This window comes from Canis lupus, chromosome 22, assembly GCF_048164855.1.
Source record: "Canis lupus baileyi chromosome 22, mCanLup2.hap1, whole genome shotgun sequence".
In the NCBI taxonomy this organism is placed as follows: Eukaryota; Metazoa; Chordata; class Mammalia; order Carnivora; family Canidae; genus Canis; species Canis lupus.
In genome coordinates, this window is record NC_132859.1 from 45,579,078 (window position 1) to 45,598,607 (window position 19,530).

The following is a 19,530-nucleotide window of genomic DNA, read 5'->3' on the forward strand; positions in this document are numbered from 1 at the left end:
TGGACAGAGCCCCGGGCCTTACTTGTACTTGCTAAATCTGAATCTGTGGGGGTTGAGCTCAGAAACCTGTATTTAAGTGTGTGTGTGTATGCATGCATGCATGCACACACAGGTACAGACACATACACACTTTTGTTCCTGGGATCTTTTTTTTTTTTTTTTTTAAGATTTTATTTATTTATTCATGAGAGACACAGAGATAGAGGCAGAGACACAGAGATAAAGAGAGGCAGAGACACAGGCAGAGGGAGAAGCAGGCTCCATGCAGGAAGCCTGACATGGGACTTGATCCTGAGACTCCAGGATCACACTCCAGACCAAAGGCAGGTGCTAAACTGCTGAGCCACCCAGGGATCCCCTGTTCCTGGGATCTTGCTGGCCAGTCGGATTTGGGAACCATAAACTAAAATATACAGAAGATCCTATCCTGGATAGTCAGTTTTTTATACCTGCAAGTGGTTTTCCTCCCTGTACATTATTATTTTGCTATACATAATTTAGCTTAATCCAGTTATTAAATTACAAGTTATAGTATAATAATAAGCATTATTCTAAAAGGATTTAGAAGGCCAGTATTTTTAGTTTTTCTATTTTCTAATTTCTAATAGAATATTTTCTATTCTATTTTCAGCATTCTGAATATGAGTATGCCAGTTCTTACTAACCTGGTCAAAAGGCTCAGCTTAACCGTCCATATGAAAAGGCCAGTTTTTATTAAGTTTCAAGATTTTTATTTGCATGAGTGCCTAGTATGTGATGTAGTAGTTCGAAAAGCTAAGAGGAAATAGATTTAGCAGTTTTAATAATTCCTTCATACATTTCTTGTAATTCTTTTTCTTTCCTTTAAAGTTTTCATAGCCAATTCTTAATTGTGCATTCATATATTACATGGTTGACTTTTGCAGCTGATCCCTAATCCTTATTTTCTCCCATATGATCATCCCTTTCATAAAGCCAAAAAACAAAAATAAAAACAAAAAAAACTCATGCCTGAAGTTAGGAACAAACAGCAATAATGAACAGAACTCCCATAATGATTAAAAAGGACAAATAGCTTAATCCTCCTTTAAATTGTTAAATCTCAATTTGTTAATTTGTGTTTTCTCACTTCAAATTGTTTTTTGAGGTAGATCAGGGATGCCGTAAATAAAGAAAAATAACCTCTTTGTCCTCCTGCTTACTATTTGCTCAGGTTTTTTTGCTCCTCAGTTGGCCCCAAGTCAGGGAACTGGAGGAAATGAGGAGGAAAAGAAACAGAAGGCAGGGATGCCTGGGTGGCTCAGTGGTTTAGCATCTGCCTTAGGCCCAGGGCATGATCCTGGAGTCCCCAGATCGAGTCCCATATGAGGCTCCCTGCATGGAGCCTGCTTCTCCCTCTGCCTACGTCTCTGCCTCTCTCTGTATCTCTCATGAATAAATAAATAAAATCTAAAAAAAAAAAAAATAAATCTTTAAAAACAGAAACAAAAGGCATAAATATTCTGTAAACTGGATAATTTGCATGTTAAAATATGGAACTGAGTACATTGTGGTAAAACACACATAACATAAAACTTACCATATTAGCCATTTTTAAAGTGTAGGGTTTTGTGGCCTTACGTACATTTACATTGTTGTGGAACCATTATCCACCCATCTAGAGAAATCTTCATTTTGATTTGTAATCAAAATGTAAGACCTGTGTACACTGTAAAAAGATGTTTAGATGTTTGAAGACTGCTCTGTGAAGTCAGGAATGTGGATGGATTTAGAAGTCCCATCCTGTCTGTAGTAGGTATGTTGCTGTTCTGTGAGGGAAACATGGGCTGCCACAGCTTTGGAAGAGCTCAGGAGAGCAGTGTCAGAAGGGGTCACCAGCAAGTTCTCTATGGTGTCAGAGGGCCAGTCCGCATACTTTTTTTCTTGCTCGCTTGGCTTTGATTGTTCCACAGGTTTGGGGGAAATGCATCTGGAGGGTTGACTTTAAGTGAAAATTACCTGAAAGCACAGAGTGTATCAAATTGGGAACCCTTGGACAGCTCACTCTCCAAAGGAGAATGAGGGTAGCATGGAAGCCATGTATGCTGCCTTACTGTGGTTAGTTTGGCAAATGTTACGGTGAGTGTTCCCAGGAAAAGAAATTAAGCCTTTTGAAGGGATAGCAAACAGTCTTTTTAAGGCATCACAGAAGCCTAGAATATTACTGAGCTCCTCGTTTTAGAGCTGCAGATATGAAGAAAACATGTTCTATGCATATTTCTCCAAATGAAAGTTAATCAGAATGTTGCTTATTTTTGGACTTTATGATCTGAGAGTCCCTCTAGCTCTAAAATTCTGTGAGTTCTCTTGAGATCCAGAACCCACAGAGATTCATGCTCATAATGTATAGTTCTCTTAAATCTAAAAGATCAATGACAAACATAGAAATTGATAAAATTTTAAAGGAGTTGGGGAATTTAGCAAATGGAGTTTTCAGAGACTTTTGTTGTTGAGCAGAATGTACATGTAGACATATTGGGTGCATACACCTACTTATAATAAGGAAGAAGGGAAAATTTTCTGACTTTTTGACATTTGTGGCTGCTAGGGCTTTTAGATTTCATTTTTTAGAAAAAAGATTAAAAAAAAAAGTTTATTGAGAGAGTGAGCACATGAGCAGGGGGAGGGGCAGAGGAGAGGGAGAGTGAGAGAATCCTCAAGCAGGTGGATATCATGGAGCCTGATACCATGACCTGAGCCAAAATCAAGAGTTGTACACTTAACTGAACCACCCAGGTGCTTCCAGATTTCATTTTTCAAAATAGTTTTATTGAGATATAATTCATCTATTTGAAATGTACAATTCAGTGGTTTTTGGTATTTTACCATATTAATTTTTTAGAAGTTGTGATTATAATGTGCATAATAAAATTTTCCATTTTAACTATTTTCAGACTATAATTCAGTGGCATTCATTGCATTTACAGTGTTGTATAAACCATCACCACTCTCCCTTTCTAAAACCTTTTCATCATCCCAGACAGAAAGTCTGTAACCATTAAGTAATACCTCCCCATTTCCCCCTCCTCTGGAACCTGGTAACCTTTAATCTACTTTATGTCTGTATTAATTTATCTAATTCTGAATATTTCATTAAGTGGAATTTACAGTTTTTTTCCTTTTGTATCTCGCTTTTTTCTCTTATTGTAATGACTTCAAGATTCATCCATGTTGTAGCATGAATAAGAACTTCATTCCTTCCCTCTCCCCACCTTCAAATAACTTCCATTCCTTTTTTAAGGCTGAGTAATTTTCCACTATATTTATATAATACATTTTGTCTATCCATTTATCTATTGATGGATGCTTGGTTGAATTTCATTTTGCTGGCTATGGAAGTCACAGGCATCTCAGGCATCTAGTAGTGAGAACCAGAAATCTGCAGGTTTTGTTTATATATTAGCGGCCTGAACAGAAGGATACAAAGACAAGAATTGTGCTTAAGATACTGCCCAGGGTTATTGTTTTATGGAATGATAACCATGATTGCTTGGTAGAACTAATGATCTCATAGTTTCTCACTATTTTACTTGAGTAATTTATTTATTTTTAGGGCATGGCAATTAAGGATTAAAAACTTGCCAAGGATAGCAGCTTTTGAAAATGCAAAGAATTACCATAATCACATTATTTATGGGTGTTAATACCATCTTTCATTTAAGAGTAGAGTTTAAAGAGGCACCTGGGTTGCTCAGTTGGTTTAGCATTCAACTGGTGATCTCAGCTCAGGTCTTGATCTCAGGATCATGATGGAGCCCCGCTCCCCCCCCCCATCCCCCACAAAAAAAAAAGAAAAAAAAAGAAGAGAGTTTTCAAAAACTGCACAAATTTAATTAATTTATTTATTCATGAGAGACAGAGACAGGGGCAGAGACACAGGCAGAGGGAGAAGCAGGTTCCATGCAGGGGGAGCCTGATGCAGAACTCGATCCTGGGACTCCACTCCAGGATCACGCCCTAAGTCAAAAGTAGACGCTCAACTGCTGAGCCACCCAGGCATCCCATAAAACTGCACACATTTTGAATGTAATTCATTGAGTAAATGGTTTTTGAGCATCTGTTCTCTGCTGGTGCTGTGTCATGTATGAGGGTTATGGAGTGGACAGGTCTAACATAGTCATTGCCCTCAGGGAGCTTAGATTCTATGGGGGAAAACAGACATTAAACAAAGAATTGCGGGATGGACTAGTTCAATTTTCAGTTTCCTTTTTTCTTCGAAATGTCTACATTTAACATGGTAATTTCTATCTTGAAAGCCATGATTGTCAGTGTATGTCACAGTGGCATTCTTAGAATTGAGGAAATACAGTAATCTATTTATTTACAGCTGTGTTAAGTGCTTTGAGTGGACAGTCAATGGTTTTATTAAAAAGTGTGTGATGAGGAACTTGACATGTTTGGGGACTTTGGGAAGGCTTTCCTGAGGAAGTGCCCTTTCAACTGAGTTTTGAAGGATGTGTGGAATTATTGAGGGGAAAAAGAGTTGTCATATGTGGGAAAGAGCTTTCCAGTCAAAGCAAAGAATGTGTGACAAGCTTTTAAGCCTTTAAGAGTATGGAGAATTCAAGGATTAATAATAACAGCTAACATGTACTGATTACTGAGCTTGTATTACGTACAGTCACTGTCCCAAGTTCTTTATTTTATCGGTTATGAATGCAGGGCTTGGAGAAGTGAAGTAACTTGCCCAGGGTCATACAGCTAGAAAAGTAAGGCTGAAATCTGCACTTAGGCTCCTAAGGTTGTGTCCCCTATGAGATCACTGTTTACACTAATATGCACAGCAAGGAGGAGAGTATCCAGAGAGGTAGGCAGGAGCCAGATCATATAAGCCAGTGGTTCTCAACCGAGGGTGATTTTGTCTCTCAAGGGACATTTGGCAGTGTGTGGATATTTTTGTCTGTCATAACTGGAGGAGGGATGTACCACTGGTGTTTGTGGATAGGGACCAGGGATGCTCATACACATCCTACAGTGCACAGGACAGCCACCTACAACAAAGAATTATCTGTCCCAAAAGTCAATAGGGACATTGAGAACCCTATTACAGGTTCTTATAGACTGTATTTAGGATTTGAGTCTGTGTCCTAAGAACGATGGAAAACATTGAAGGATTTTGTATAAGGATATGACATAATCGGATCTGTGCCTTAAAAGGATGACATTAGTGCAGGTTGGAGATTATATCAGAAAGGACACTAGTGGATGCGGGCAGATGCATTGTGAGACTTGCAGAGGCAATGGGGGCCTGGCTCAGAGGATGACAGTGGGGATGGTGAGAGATGGTTGGGACAGAGGTCAGAGAAGTAAGTAGTCCATGCTCAGTAGTGAGTGGCTGTTAGGGGAACGTTTGGATTGTGCCCCTGGGTGGTGGTAGGGAACATTCACATGGAGAGGAGTCTTGGAGAGGGTGGACTACGGACTTATGTTGTATTTAAAGTGTCGGTGAGGTATATAAGTGGGGACTGTGAAGGGGCAGTTTGTGGAAATGGATCTAGAACTACAAGGAGAGGTCTGGGCTGTAGTCAAGACCTGTGAGCATGTAGGTGATTGAAATCGTGATATGGATGAAATTTGTCCAGGGAAGAAGTGTAGACTTAGGCTGAGTCCTAAGCACTCCAGGATTTCAAGATCAAGTTTTGAGACTTTCTTAATTCTGACACTTCTTTGATCATCCTTTTGTGCTTGGTTCAGATTCTGTGCAAATCGGATTTGTCTGGAAAGCTGACTCCACAGGAGGCATAATTACTCTTATTTAAAATGCTTTTGAGGGGATCCCTGGGTGGCGCAGCGGTTTGGCGCCTGCCTTTGGCCCAGGGCGCGATCCTGGAGACCCGGGATCGAATCCCGCATCGGGCTCCCGGTGCATGGAGCCTGCTTCTCCCTCTGCCTGTGTCTCTGCCTCTCTCTCTCTCACTGTGTGCCTATCATAAATAAATTAAAAAAAAAAAATTTAAAATGCTTTTGAGTGTTCTCAGTGGTGGTACACAAAGATTTATATTTTTGATAAGATTATGAAATGTGAATTAATCTTTTAGAGTTATGAAGAGTGACTTTTTTATTTCTCTCTGGTTTAAAAAAAAATGCTCCTTCTTTGTGCTGTCTTTATTAGACAAATCCTTTGAAAGAGCAAATATAAGTTGTTTTCAGTCATCTAGAATTCCTTCCAGTGGCATTAATGCATGAATTCAGCCAATTCCCACTGAGTGCAGATCTCTCCCATTTTTTTTTTCCCATTCACCTCTAGAACTAAGTCAGAGCTCTGGCTCTGTGATGGCCAGTGTCACTCTGCATAATCTCGCTTTTGATTTGTTCCTCTAACCAGAATTAACAAGACTGAGTTTTGTGTCTGTGTGATTGAAGAATATTTGGTATAGCATTCATTGTCATAATCTTCACTATTCCTGTGACTTAGAGGAATTTGGAGAAAAAATTTCAAAGAGCACAATATCAGTAACCTAAATGTGAAGACATTATTGGCAACAGCCTTTTTCTTCCCCCTCAAAGTATTTCTACTAGAACTATGATTCTCACATTTTCCCCTTTGGTTAGATATGTCACTGTAAATCCAAAATTTCAATTTTTCTGAGCTGTCTATTTATTAGGTTGTATTTAGACCTGAGTAATAGAGTCTATAATCTTAAATTTCCTCTCTCATTCCAAATGAATATTTTGCTATCAAAAGGTCTTAGAGTAAAAGGAACATATAGTTGTGTGACATCAGAAGAAAATGGCTTAAAATCCCTAGGTTTTTATCTAATACATATAGATGTTTATACTCAGAAAAACTTAATGTAGTTGGTTTTCAACTAGCCAAAGTTTTTAAAAAAGTAGTTAGCCATGATTACATTGTAAGATCTAGTTAAGAAAAATGGTACCTGAGATTTTTCTACTAAAGGGAGATTGGTAAGAAATTGAGTAATGACTTTTATTTGTTAGTCTGGAAACCATAGCAACACAATAAATATTATGTCTCTTAATTTGTCTTTCAGTGTTCTTTTGGCATGAGTGTCATGGAAAAATAAACTAAATTAAACACAGTAAACTCTGAGTCTTAGCTACCTGAATTAGTCATTTTCCTTGAATGTTTCACTTTTTGAAACATTTTGTACTTCACGTTTCTTGAAATTAAAGCATGGTCTGTAAAGATACAGATTATTTTTTTTATTCCTTACTCTTGCCAGTTGCATGGGTTTTATCTTATGGGTATATATGCAAGCTGGCAGCCCTGCACTTGGCTTGGTTAAGTGCATTTCTGTCAAATAATGAAATTTTTAAAAATATATTTTTTAATATTTATTTATTTATTTTAGCTAGAGGAAGAGTGCATGCGGAGGGGGGAGGGACTGAGGGGGAGGGAGAGAAATCCTCAAGTAGACTCTCCACTGAGCGAGGAGCTGATGTGGGGCTTGATTCCAGGACCCTGAGATCATGACCTGAGACTAAATCAAGAGTCAGTGACAACGAACCACCCAGGCACCCCTCAAATTATGAAATATTTATTTGCCTTCCTTGAAAAAAAGCTAGAGGTTTCCTTTATTTTAAAGACATTTGGGTGTGTGTTTTCATGTACTTCTCTTTGAAAATATTAAATGCAGGAAGGTTTTGATAATAGTATAAATACCTATGAGTCTACCACCAAACATTAACTGATATCACTGTTTTGTGATGATTACTTCAGATTAAAAAAATAAGGAAGGGAGAAAGAAGACCTTATAAATGAAGTTTAGGGCCATTTGTTTCATTTCTTAGGCCTCTCTTCCTACCCCCACTTCACCCAACAGGGAACTACTGTAATAAAATCATAAGATTTCCTTCCTGAAAGTTCTAAAAGTTCAAATACATTTCTCCATAAACAGTATTGTTTTATGGGTTTTTGGGTATTGTCTTCTAAGTGCTCAATAGGCATGGGGGTGAGAAACAAGTAGAACCATGTGGGAAGCTGCCAGCATAATAGCTCATATAGCTGGAGAGAGGTTGGGGAATGGGAGGAAATGATGCTGGAGAGACAGTAGGGCCAATCATGAAGAGATTTGTGTGCTGAGGAGTTTAAATTTGATTTTGGAAGCTGTAGAGGAGCCATTGAAGAGTAAAAGATTTTTTCAGATTTGATTTGTAACATAATTGCTTTAGCCACCATATGAAGAATGACTAATATAAGGCAGAAAACTAGCTGGGAAGCTGCTGTAGTCATCTTGGCAAGAGATGCCAAGAGCCTGAATTAAGACAGTAATAGTGGGAATGGAGAGGAAAGTTCGATGGAAGGAATAGTAAAGAGATATAGAATGTTGTTGGGAGCTATGTAGTTGAGGTTTGGTGACTGAAGGTGGTGGTGGAAGAGGGTAAAAAAGAAGGAGGAGGCTTATGATGATTCTTCATCTTAGTTTTTGGATAACTGGACAGCTACCAAGGAATATAAAGAGGAAGAGGAAGTTGAAAGAATATAAATTCAGTTTGTGATACACTGAGTCTGAGGTTCCAGTGGGACAGCCTCAGTGGTTAATAGCCAGTTGGATCAGGACTGTGGGAGAAAAGTCTGAGTTGGACATAAAGATTTGCAGATAATCAGTATCATGGTGGAGGTGGGGTGTGGGGATGGAGCATAGAGATCAAGCCTGGAAGCTCCTTAAAATTTAAGGGGCTAGCAGAGAAAAATGAGCACATGATAAATTCTGAGGAAGAGAGGTCAGAGTCAGGGGTAAAACTGGGAGATTAGTATTGCAGAAAGCCAAGAGATGAACATTTTAAGCAGAAAAGTGAGTGGTCAGGGATGTTGGAAGTCCTGAAAGGACAAGTGAGATAAGAACAGAAAAATCCTATTGGGTTTGGTAGTTAGAGGTCATTAGTGACTTTCAGGAGTAATTTCAGTAAAATCATTTGGGCAGAAACCAGAATGCAGTCATGTGGAGAGAGTGGGAAGCAAGGAAGGAGGTGTGAGGAAAGTTGGCTGTGAAGAGAAGGCAAGGCAGAATTGAATCAAGATAGGATTGTTTGTTTTTATTCATTTTTGAAAGATGAGAGGGAGTTTGAACCTATTTAATGAGAAGAAAAGCCAATAGGGAAGAGAGTGAAGATAGAGAAGAGAGATCAAGATCATATAGTTGAGGGCAGCCCCGGTGGCGCAGCGGTTTAGCGCCGCCTGCAGCCTGGGGCGTGATCTTGGAGACCCGGGATCCAGTCCCACGTCAGGCTCCCTGCATGGAGCCTGCTTCTCCCTTTGCCTGTGTTGTGTCTCTGCCTCTCTCTCTCTAGCTGTGTCTCTATGAATAAATAAATTTAAAAAAATCTTAAAAAAAAAAAAAAGATCACATAGTTGAGACAAGATCCCTGGGGAAGGTAGATTTCACATCATAGTATGGAGTGTGCATGTGTGTCTCAGGAGGGATATATTATATATAAACATATATAGTTTTATATTTATATTAAGTTATGTGGCTTATAATTAACCTCTTGCCTTTGGATCTTAGGATGATGGATTCAAACTTTTTTTCTTTTTTAAGCCAGCATGTGGTTTGAACTCAACAACCCTGAGATCAAGACCTGAATTGAGATCAAGACTTGGATGCTTAACTGACTGAGTCACCCAGGCACCCCTAACCTTCCCCCCACCTTCAACCAATAGTCCTAAGTGAAATTTTTTTTTTAAGATTTTATTAATTAAAAAAAAAAAAGATTTTATTAATTTATTCATGAGAGACACACAGAAAGAGAGAGAGAGAGAGAGAGAGAGGCAGAGACACAGGCAGAGGGAGAAGCAAGCTCCATGCAGGAAGCCCGATGCGGGACTTGATCCTGGGTCCCCAGGATCAGGCCCTGGGCCGAAGGCAGCGCTAAACCACTGAGCCACCCGGGCTGCCCCCTGAGTGAAATTTGACTTGTGAATTATATTCCAAGGAAACAGTGAGCACTGTGTAATGGATTGTATGGATCCTGCCTTCCTTGTAGACCTACTCGACAGATGGAAGATTTATAATAGGATTGGTTTCAGTTGAGTTTCTTCTTTGGAATGCTAGTGGGAGCCACAGTGAGTTTATTTTAGCCTGTTCTGTGTTTATTTTACCAAAGGAGTAACAATTCAAATTTGTGTAAAGATGCTTTTGGGCATTGGACACCACAAAATACATGATAACTAATCATATTTATTTTGGGATGTTTTATCTTACTTGTTCCTTGGTGTTTCAGGCAGAGTAATTCAACAGTGTATAGTATGGAATGGCAAGGGTAGGAGGAGAGTGGGAATGGAGAAAGTGAAGTTAGAATTAGGAAATGAAGTATTGCAGCGGAAAGTGGTGAGAGCTTGCTTAAGAGGGGGAGTCTATTGGAATGGAGATCAAAGGTGGTTGGAAATGGAGAATCAAGGGATATTGTAAAGGAAGACTTGGTTAGGAAGTACAAGGCCCGGAGACCTTGGGTCTCAAGCAAGTGTGACAAGGTTTCCATTTCTGGAGATTGGAAAATAGGGAAGCAGAGCCTGTTCCCTGGAAGATGGGGCCTCTACGGTCTTTGTTTGATGTTTTAAAGAACTGCAGATCTGTTTGGAATAGTGTATAAGGGTCAACACTAGTTATTTTCTGTGTAAAAAAAAATTTTTTTTATTAGAGCTATCGTAATCGTAATCGGTGTGAAGTATGTCAGTATCGTTTTGATTTGTCTTTCCCTAATGGCTAATGATGTTGAGTATCTTTGTGCTTATTGGCCATTTGTACATCTTCATTACAGAAATATCTATTCAGGGGATCCCTGGGTGGCTCAGCAGTTTAGCGCCTGCCTTCGGCCCAGGGTGTGATCCTGGAGTCCCGGGATCGAGTTCCACATTAGGCTCCTTGCATGGAGCCTGCTTCTCCCTCTGCCTGTGTCTCTACCTCTCTCTCTGTGTCTCTCATGAATAAATAAATAAAAAATCTTAAAAAAAAAACCTATTCAAATCCTTTTCCTATTTTAAAATGAAGATATATATATATATATATATATATATATTTTTTTTTTTTATTGCATCTTACTACTTTCTTTTCCTTTTTTCCCCATGTTTAATTTACATTCCCGGGCAGCCTGGGTGGCGCAGCGGTTTAGCGCCGCCTTTGGCCCAGGGCCTGATCCTGGAGACCCGGAATTGAGTCCCATGTCGGGCTCCCTGCATGGAGCCTGCTTCTCCCTCTGCCTGGGTCTCTGTTCCCGCGCCCCCCCACCACCACTCCCCGTCTCATGAATAAATAAATAAAAATCTTTAAAAAAAATTAATTTAAATTCCAGCTTCTCTCCATCTAGTTAATGCAGTTTGTTCTGTCAGTCATCAGGTTCATTTTATGGGTTTCAGAATGATTTGGTAGTTATCCAGTTGTGTTCTAGGGATGAGGCAAGAGTCACATAGAGTCCATATGCTACTATCTTAGTTTGCAAACCCACTTTGTTTTAAATTCCAGAAGAGCATAATCCAAAATCCTGATGGTAAAGGAAAAGTCCTTAATGGAGAAGTACTCAAACTACAGAAAGAAGTTCTTTCTAGAGAATTTTTAAAATTATTTTTTTATTTGAGAGAGAGCTTATGCCTGTGCTTTCAAGGGGCAGAGAGAGGGGAGGAGAGTAAGATAGGCTCCATCCATGCTCAGTGTGGAGCTAGTTGTGGTGCTTGGTCTCATGACCCTGAGATCATGATCTTAGTTGAAATCAAGAGTGGATGCTTAACCAACTGCCATCCAGGTGCCCCCCTTAGAAGTTTGTTCTTTCATTTCTCTCTCTCTCCTCTCTCTCCCTCCCTCCCTTCCCTCCCACCCTTCCTTCTTTCCCTTCCCTCCCTCATTCCCTTCCTTCCTCTCTCCCTCCTTTCCTTTCTTTCTTCCTTCCCTTTTTAAAAAAAGATTATTTGAGAAAGAGAAGAAGAGAGTGAGTGTGTGCGCACACTCCTGCGCACAACTGGAGGAAGGGTCAGAGGGACAGACTCTTCAAGCAGACTCCACTCTGAGTGGAGAGCCTGATTGGGGGGCGGGGTAGCTTGATCCCAGGACCCTGAGATCATAACCTGAGCTGAAACCAAGAGATTGACACCCAACTGATTGAGCCACCCAGGTGCCCTTTGAAGTTCTTTCTTAGTGATCATTGTAGGATTCCTAATTATTAATTGAGTGTTAAAGTGAATAGCCTACAAATTTAGAAGGTTTCTGAATTGATACAAACTAAAGCAGTTTGTTCCAGGGCTGATCAAGTCCCATGATTCTTGCATTTTATTTTTCCATTTATCCCAAGCATTTAGTGGGAAATGAATTTAATTCTATTCAAATATATTTTTACTTTTTGTGCTATCATTTTCACTGTTCTAGGATGAATACGTTTCTATAAGTGATTGTGTATTTCCTTTAATCAGTCTTGATGTGCCTAATATTTGAAAGCATAATGTTGAGAAAAATTTTTAGAAATTGAGTCCACTGACCTATCTGATTTCACAGGTAACTTCTGAACCTGAATTTCCAGTCCCTAAATTTTTCTGTTAACTTTATTTTAAAAGTTTGAGTCATATCAACTTAACGACTCTGTAAGTATTTACATGATTTAGGCTCCTGAGTAATTCTGATTTCATGTCTTATGCAACTTTTTTTTGTGTGTGTGGTAAAATACATAATTTACCATTTTCATCATCTTTAAGTATACAATTAGTGGCATTGAGTACATTTATATTGTTGCACAGCCAGCACTATTATCCATCTTCAGAACTTTGCCACTATCCTATACTGAAACTGCGTACCCATTAAATAAAAATTTTGCATTTCTCTCTTCCCTCCAGCCCCTTGGAACCACTGTTCAACTTTCTGTGCCCATGCCATTTGATTATTCTAGGTACCTCAAATACATAGAATCATAAAATATTTGTACTTTTGCATCTGGCTTTTTTCCCTTAACATGTTTTCAAGATTCATCTGTGTTTTAGCATGCGCCAGAATTTCCTTCCTGGAATCATATTCCACTATGTGGATATAACACATTTTATTTATTCATCCACTGATGGACATTGGGTTGTTTCTACTTTTTGGCTATTATGGATAAGGCTGCTTTGAACATTGGCATACAGATAGATATGTTTTGAGTCTTTGCTTTCAGTTCTTTCAGGTATATACCCAGAAATGGAATTATCAGATCAAATGGTGATTCTGTGTTTAACTTTTTTTTTCTTACCAACCTTACTTTAAGCTTAATTTTTGTGTAAAGATTTTAAATATTTATTCATGAGAGACAGCAGAGACATAGGCAGAGGGAGAAGCAAGCTCCCTGCAGGGAGCCTGATGTGGGATTCAATCCCAGGACCCTGGGATCATGCCCTCAGCCAAAGGCAGACACTCAACCAACTGAGCCACGCAGGTGCCACAAATTAATTTTTTGTGATCCTTTATTCTTATATCCCATTTATTTATATCTATGAGTATGTGTTAAAACGAATGTGTACAAATCATGCAGTTGTATTCTGAGGGGAAAATGCCAGTGTTACTACCTAGAAGTATGCTTTGTGTACCTGTAATTTATCTATTTAAAAACATATTGATACGAATATAGAGTGCGTGTTTTACCTACTGGATTGGAATCATCTTTTGCTTCTTTCTTGCTGCTCCTACTATCAGTACTGTTTCAGGCATCTGGTAGTAATGTGTAGGAAAATACTGAGATAAATACTTTTAAATCCTGTTTACCTTTTTTCAGCTTATTTTTTTATTTTTATTTATTCATCCACTGATGGACATTGGGTTGTTTCTACTTTTCAGTTCCCCAAGGGAGGCATATCTGAGTTGGATAAAAGTCAGCTAGGCAACAAAGGGAAGGGTGTTTTTGTGGCTCTGGAGCCCGGGTTCCTTTTGTTACACAGCCGCCAGGTGCCCTTTCCTTTTGTTGTGAATGAAATCTTATCAGAGAGATTTCAGTTGGTTTGGTGAGAGAAAACTGGTGAACCATTTTAGTATAGAATGTACAGAATTGGCCATCTTGATCTTGGAAAGATGAAATGGGCATTCTCGATAAATTTCTAAAGAAGGCTTACAAGTATAAAGCTACTAACATGGAAGTGACAATCCCTACACATTGCTATGGCTTTGTTGAAATTGAAAAAAAAAAAAACAAAAACAAAAACAAAATGAGGGTTTGAAAACTTTTCCCAGAAAAAAGATACTTTGTAATTTAAAAATGTATTTGCTATCACTGAACTTAGCCTTGAAGTATTTTTCTATAAAATACAAACTGTAGAAAGAAAGTGGTGTCTACGTGTAGTCAGAGGGGTAAAGAAGGTAGGAATAAGAGACCAGTGAAAAATTCCTGTGAGAAGATTTTTGTTTTGTTTTGTTTTTTAAGATTTTATTTAATTATTAGAGAGAGAGTGCACAAGCATATAAGAAGTGGGAACAGCAGAGGGAAAGGGAGAAGCAGGCTGAGAGCCTGATGCCAGGTTCCATCCCAGGACCCTGGAGATCATGGCCCGAGCGGAAGGCAGACACTTAACCAGCTGAGCCACCCAGGTACTCCTCATGTGAGAAGATAATTGCTCTGGTCATATTGTTGTTTAGAGCTTTAGGTTGGCAGATTACAGTTGAGGGTTTTTGCTACTAAAAGGCCAGTTAAGCAGACAGGGAAAGTGCCAAAATTGGGGTAGTTGAGTGTTAACTCTTAGGCTGCCTCCTCTTCTTGGAAGCCTACACGGACCTTACCAGGGAAACTAAATGCTCTTTCCTGCATGCTTCTTCACTTAGGGGTGTGTTTCCATGTGCTTTACCTGGGTTGAGGACTTCTTTGGGGCAAAGATGTCACATCTTACCCTGTATTTTCAGCATACCAAACATAATTGCTTCCGGACAGTAGACTCTTAAACATTGGCTGAGTCTCTTAATGTGAGACTTGGGCACAAATGTAACACCACAGGAGAAGCAGCTACTGTAGTTATCAGAAGGTGATCTGAATCAGAGTTAGGATGTGGCCGAGAACAGAGGAAACCACTGCAAGACAGAAATCACTGAGGAGATTTTTAGTTTCATGTGGTACATCAAGCTGTTTCCTTGTCTCACTTCCTCTATGCTTTGGTCCATGACCTGAAATTCTTTTGTTTATTTAGCAGACATCAATCAAGACATGGAAATTGTAGGGGTGACAGAAGCATGTAATTTTGTTTTGTATATCTTAATATTTTTTTAGAGAGAGAGTGCATGTGTGTGAGTGGGGGCAGGGAGGGCCAGGGGGATAGGGAGAGAGAGAATCTTAAGCAGATTCTCTCTGTGAGAGCATGGAGCCTAATGCAGGGCTTGATCTCACGACCCTGAGATCATGACCTGAGCTGAAGACAGGCTTAATGGAACACAGTAAAGTCCCAGATGGAGGTAGGTGGCCTGTAGCTGGTGTATGTGGAACAAGTCTGCTTTTCTTTTCTCTTGTCTTTGTGCTAGTCTGTGAAGTTTTGCTTTAACCATAAGTGATGGGGAGCCAGTGGAGGGTTTTTCACAGCGTAATGACATGATCAGAACATGTTTTGAAAGGCAGATTGGTGATCCTGTAACATTGTAGAAGCGAATTATAGGGCACATTCTGGAGGTAGGTGGATTTGAAGGCAGTTGCATTTGCAGTGTTCAAGCAAGAGATGAAGAGTTCCTCTTGTATAATTTCACTGATATCAAATTTTCAGAATAGGCAAATTTATACAGACAGAAGGTAGGATTAATGGTTTCCAGGAGCTAGGGGGCAGGGTAATGAAGGGTGCCTACTAATGGGCATGGGCTTTCTTTTTAGGGTGAGGAACACATCCTGGAATTAGATGGTTGTGGTAGTTGTGCAATCTTGTGACTATAGTACTGAAAACCACTGAACTGTATAGTTGTAAGGGGTGAATGTGGTGCTAATGTGAATTGCATACCAGTTTAAAAGGAGAAAGATTTGAAGAGTTCCCGAAACAGTCAGAAAAAGCATAACTACTGACTGGGGGTGAGAGAAACTCAGCAGTAGAGAATTGGCAGTACTTGGAGACTGGATGTTGGCAATGTCCAAAATGAAATAGAGGCAGGTTCTGAAGTTTCTGATGTGTATGATTGAATTGACAGGGAAAGACATTTTGGAAAAGACAAGTTTATAGAGACATATAATGAATTGTGTGAAGTGTTTTGAACATGGAATCAAGGCAAGCAGTTAAAAATAAAGGCCCAGATTTCAGGAGAGACTCTGGGCTAGAACAAAGACATGAGTGTATGGTAGCTGACTGAGGCAGTCAGACACACACACAGCTGAGAGAGAGGGCAGCTTGTCTGCCCACCTGCTATGGATAGTTATGTCCCATCTGCTCCTTATCTTCACAGCTGGTGTGCAGGTCAGGTTGTTGTTGTTGTTGTTGTTGTTCATAAATAAAGCTGAATCTTTATATTACTTTTCAGGCAGAGGCAAGGCTGGCAGCAAAACGGGCTGCCCGGGCGGAAGCAAGAGATATACGCATGAGAGAACTGGAGCGACAACAAAAAGAGGTAATTTAGGGGAATGGTCCTAATTTTGTGCTAGTCTCTATTAAGATAATACTTGGCTAGTTTCCTTCTGAAATAAGTCTGATTCCTGTTGAAACACTGGAAATAGTATAACCTGATGTATATATTTTAACAAGCCATTCTGTGTCAGCAAATTAAATGCAATATATGCTTTAAATAATAATAGCAAACACATATACAGCCTTTATAATGTACATTGTAGCAAGTTGTTATGGTGTGATAAGTACTTTTATTAGCTAAAGTCAGCTTAGAGATGACAAAGTTATTTACTATAGTCCTGTCTTATTAGAATTTAGGTTAATTATATTATGATATCTACATAATAAAACACTATGAAGTCATTCAACCTTACAGTTTTTAAGCATATTTAATAACGGAGGAAAATATTCATGCAAGTAAATTAAAAAAAAAAACAAACACAAACCAATTGTAAGACGGGATTGGCTCATATATATCAACCTATCATATATAGGGTCGAAAACTACTTAGAAGTCATTACTATAAATACTTTAGTGTGTCAGTGGTGTATTTGGCTGGTTTTGTTTTCTTCTTAATGCTATCCTATAGTTCATAAATTTCAATATACTTTTATCATCAGAAAGAATAGCAAAAAATAAACATAGGCATATAGAAATTAAGCTGCTTTAAAATGAAATGAATACCTTCCTTCTGACATTGATCTGACTCTGAAAATTCACATAAAAATATTTCTGATTCCATATTGATGTGAAGGGGAAAAAAATCTACAGGATAGTGTTAAACACTTTATTTTGATGTTGGTGGGTACTTTGGGTGAAAGAGAAGTATATAGGTTTTATTCACAGCTCAAATCTAAACTAAAAAACAGTTGATACATATGTTGCTTTTTTTGGCCTCATACGTATTTTCAAATATTGAATGCAAGTCTTGGCTTAAAATGAAAATGTTGCAATGCATTTGTCTTTTATACTCCTAAAATTATAGTAAATTATAAGTAGATTGTTACTAACTATAAGTTCCATTTCTTCTATACTGCAGAGAGTCATGTATTTCTTCATTATTGAATGTATTTAGCGCAGTAATTTTCTGTATTTTTAATGTGTAACTTACGTTAAGCTGACAATCACTGCTCTTCAGGGCAAATGTATAGGATTAATTTAAGACTTTTCAGATTGTGCAGTATGTTGGAAACTTCAGTTGATGAAACTTTTGCATTTGTAGCACTCTCACTATTCCTTTGATCGGAAATGGGGACAGATTCATAAGTGGCTGGTAGGCCAGGATTGCCTGCCCTGCATGTTGTGATCAATTGCTGAAATATGCAATCTTGAAGTAAAACATTGACTAATAGTTTGTCAAGTAGGCGTGTTTGGCATGTTTGAACCTAAAGGTCAGAGAGTGTCTCTTGTGCATGTAGTGGACTAAATGTGTACTTGGAGTCCATCTATTTTCTATTGTAGTCTATAGCTTTACATTTGTGTCATGAATACTTTTGACCAAGAAAGATTGAGTAGATGGATGTTTTTTTCTCTGAGTTTGTTCTTGTCTCCTTCATATTTGTCCCTCTCTCTTTTCCCTCTCTCCTTCACTCCCTCCTCTCCTCTGTCCTTCCATCTCCCTCTTTTCCTTTCTCTCTTTTTAAAAAATACTAGACAGAAGTGTCCTCAGTGAGAGATGACCCAAGCCATTCTTTAATTTTCTATGAAAATTATTCTTATGTTTTCAGTTCTCTCAGTTCCTTTTTGAGTCTTCTACCACCACTCCCAGATTTTTAGCTACAAGAGCAGATTGTGAACCAGTAAAATATTAGTTATTGTATATCATTCCTAAATTTGAACTTTTTTCAATGTTGGTAATTTCCCTAGCTGTCTCTTATTGCAGAGGTTCTTTACCCATGTGAATAGGCTTGGGAGATGGAGCAGGAAGCCCTAAAATCTCATGCAGACTTTTGAATATTTTTAAGTGAAAGGCCCCACAGGTGTTATGAACACCAGATTCTTAAGAGAGTCTTTGATCCCTAAGGGTTTAGAAGCCACTAATTGCTGTTAAACAAATTTTTATAAGCAAATGCCTTCTGTAGCAGCATTTTGAAGTACAACCAGAATTAAAATATTCATGATTGTAAAAAAATTACTTATGGCTGTTTCAACCTACAGATTTAAAATTTTATCATACTTCTCATTGTGATATTTTAGAAAGGAGAGAAAGATGATGTTTGGTTACTTATAATGAAGTGATTCCTCACTAATGTGTTTGTTACTTCGGAGTAGAATCTGCCCTTTCTTATTACTAAAGCTATCCTAATTGGTTTTATTTAAAGTGTCTTCTGCATGAAACTGGGTTATCTTACTGTTGATGCATTAAGAACATTTTGTGTGAATAAAATCACTTTTGCTTGCAAATTTTCCATTGAAATATTAGTTTATTGTTTTTCAAAGATATGTTTGTTTATTCATGAGAGAGACACACAGGGGCAGAGACATAGGCAGAGGGAGAAGCAGGCTTCCTTCCTGCAGGGAGCCCGATATGGGACTTGATCCCAGGACCCTGGGATCACAACCTGAGCTGAAGACAGATGGTCAACCCTTGAGCCACACAGGTGCCCCGGAAATATTAGTTTAAAATGATGTATTGTAGTTCTAAAATTAAATTGCCTGAGATTTTATTATTTGAAGGCAGACCAAAACGTTCAATAAGAAGAAAAGCCTGTATTAAAAGTCTTATATTTGATTCTTGTATTCAGAGGCCATGAAGAAAAATATATTTTTTACCTCTGTGAAATGTGTGCAGTTCAGGCAATGAGAGTGCTAGATTTTCATGGAAGGGAGAACATTTTGGGTTTAGAGGCTTAGAATGCAGTCCTGAGCAATAGCTTGGACTCACAGAGAACATGAATGGGGTTTAGTTTCTTTTATTTTTATTTTTTTAAGATTTTATTTATTTATTTATGATAGGTACAGAGAAGAGAGGGAGAGACAAGGGCAGAGGGAGAAGCAGGCTCCATGCTGGGAGCCTGATGGTGGGCCTCGATCTCGATCTTGGGACT

At 38.7% G+C, this 19,530-nt stretch overlaps 1 protein-coding gene across 34 annotated transcripts in view; it reads left to right on the forward strand.

Annotated features, from left to right (window-relative positions):
- The window catches only part of LRRFIP2 (LRR binding FLII interacting protein 2), a 110,178-nt gene that overhangs the window by 29,164 nt on the left and 61,484 nt on the right, over positions 1 to 19,530 (forward strand). For 23 of the 34 annotated variants that reach the window (XM_072793406.1, XM_072793404.1, XM_072793407.1 and 20 more), the window contains exons 3-4: positions 16,401 to 16,487; positions 17,706 to 17,756. In XM_072793406.1, coding sequence (XP_072649507.1) covers positions 16,401 to 16,487; positions 17,706 to 17,756 — 138 coding nt within the window. The remainder of the gene's footprint in view (positions 1 to 16,400; positions 16,488 to 17,705; positions 17,757 to 19,530) is intronic. The other 11 variants (XM_072793417.1, XM_072793420.1, XM_072793428.1 and 8 more) reach the window with 1 other exon arrangement.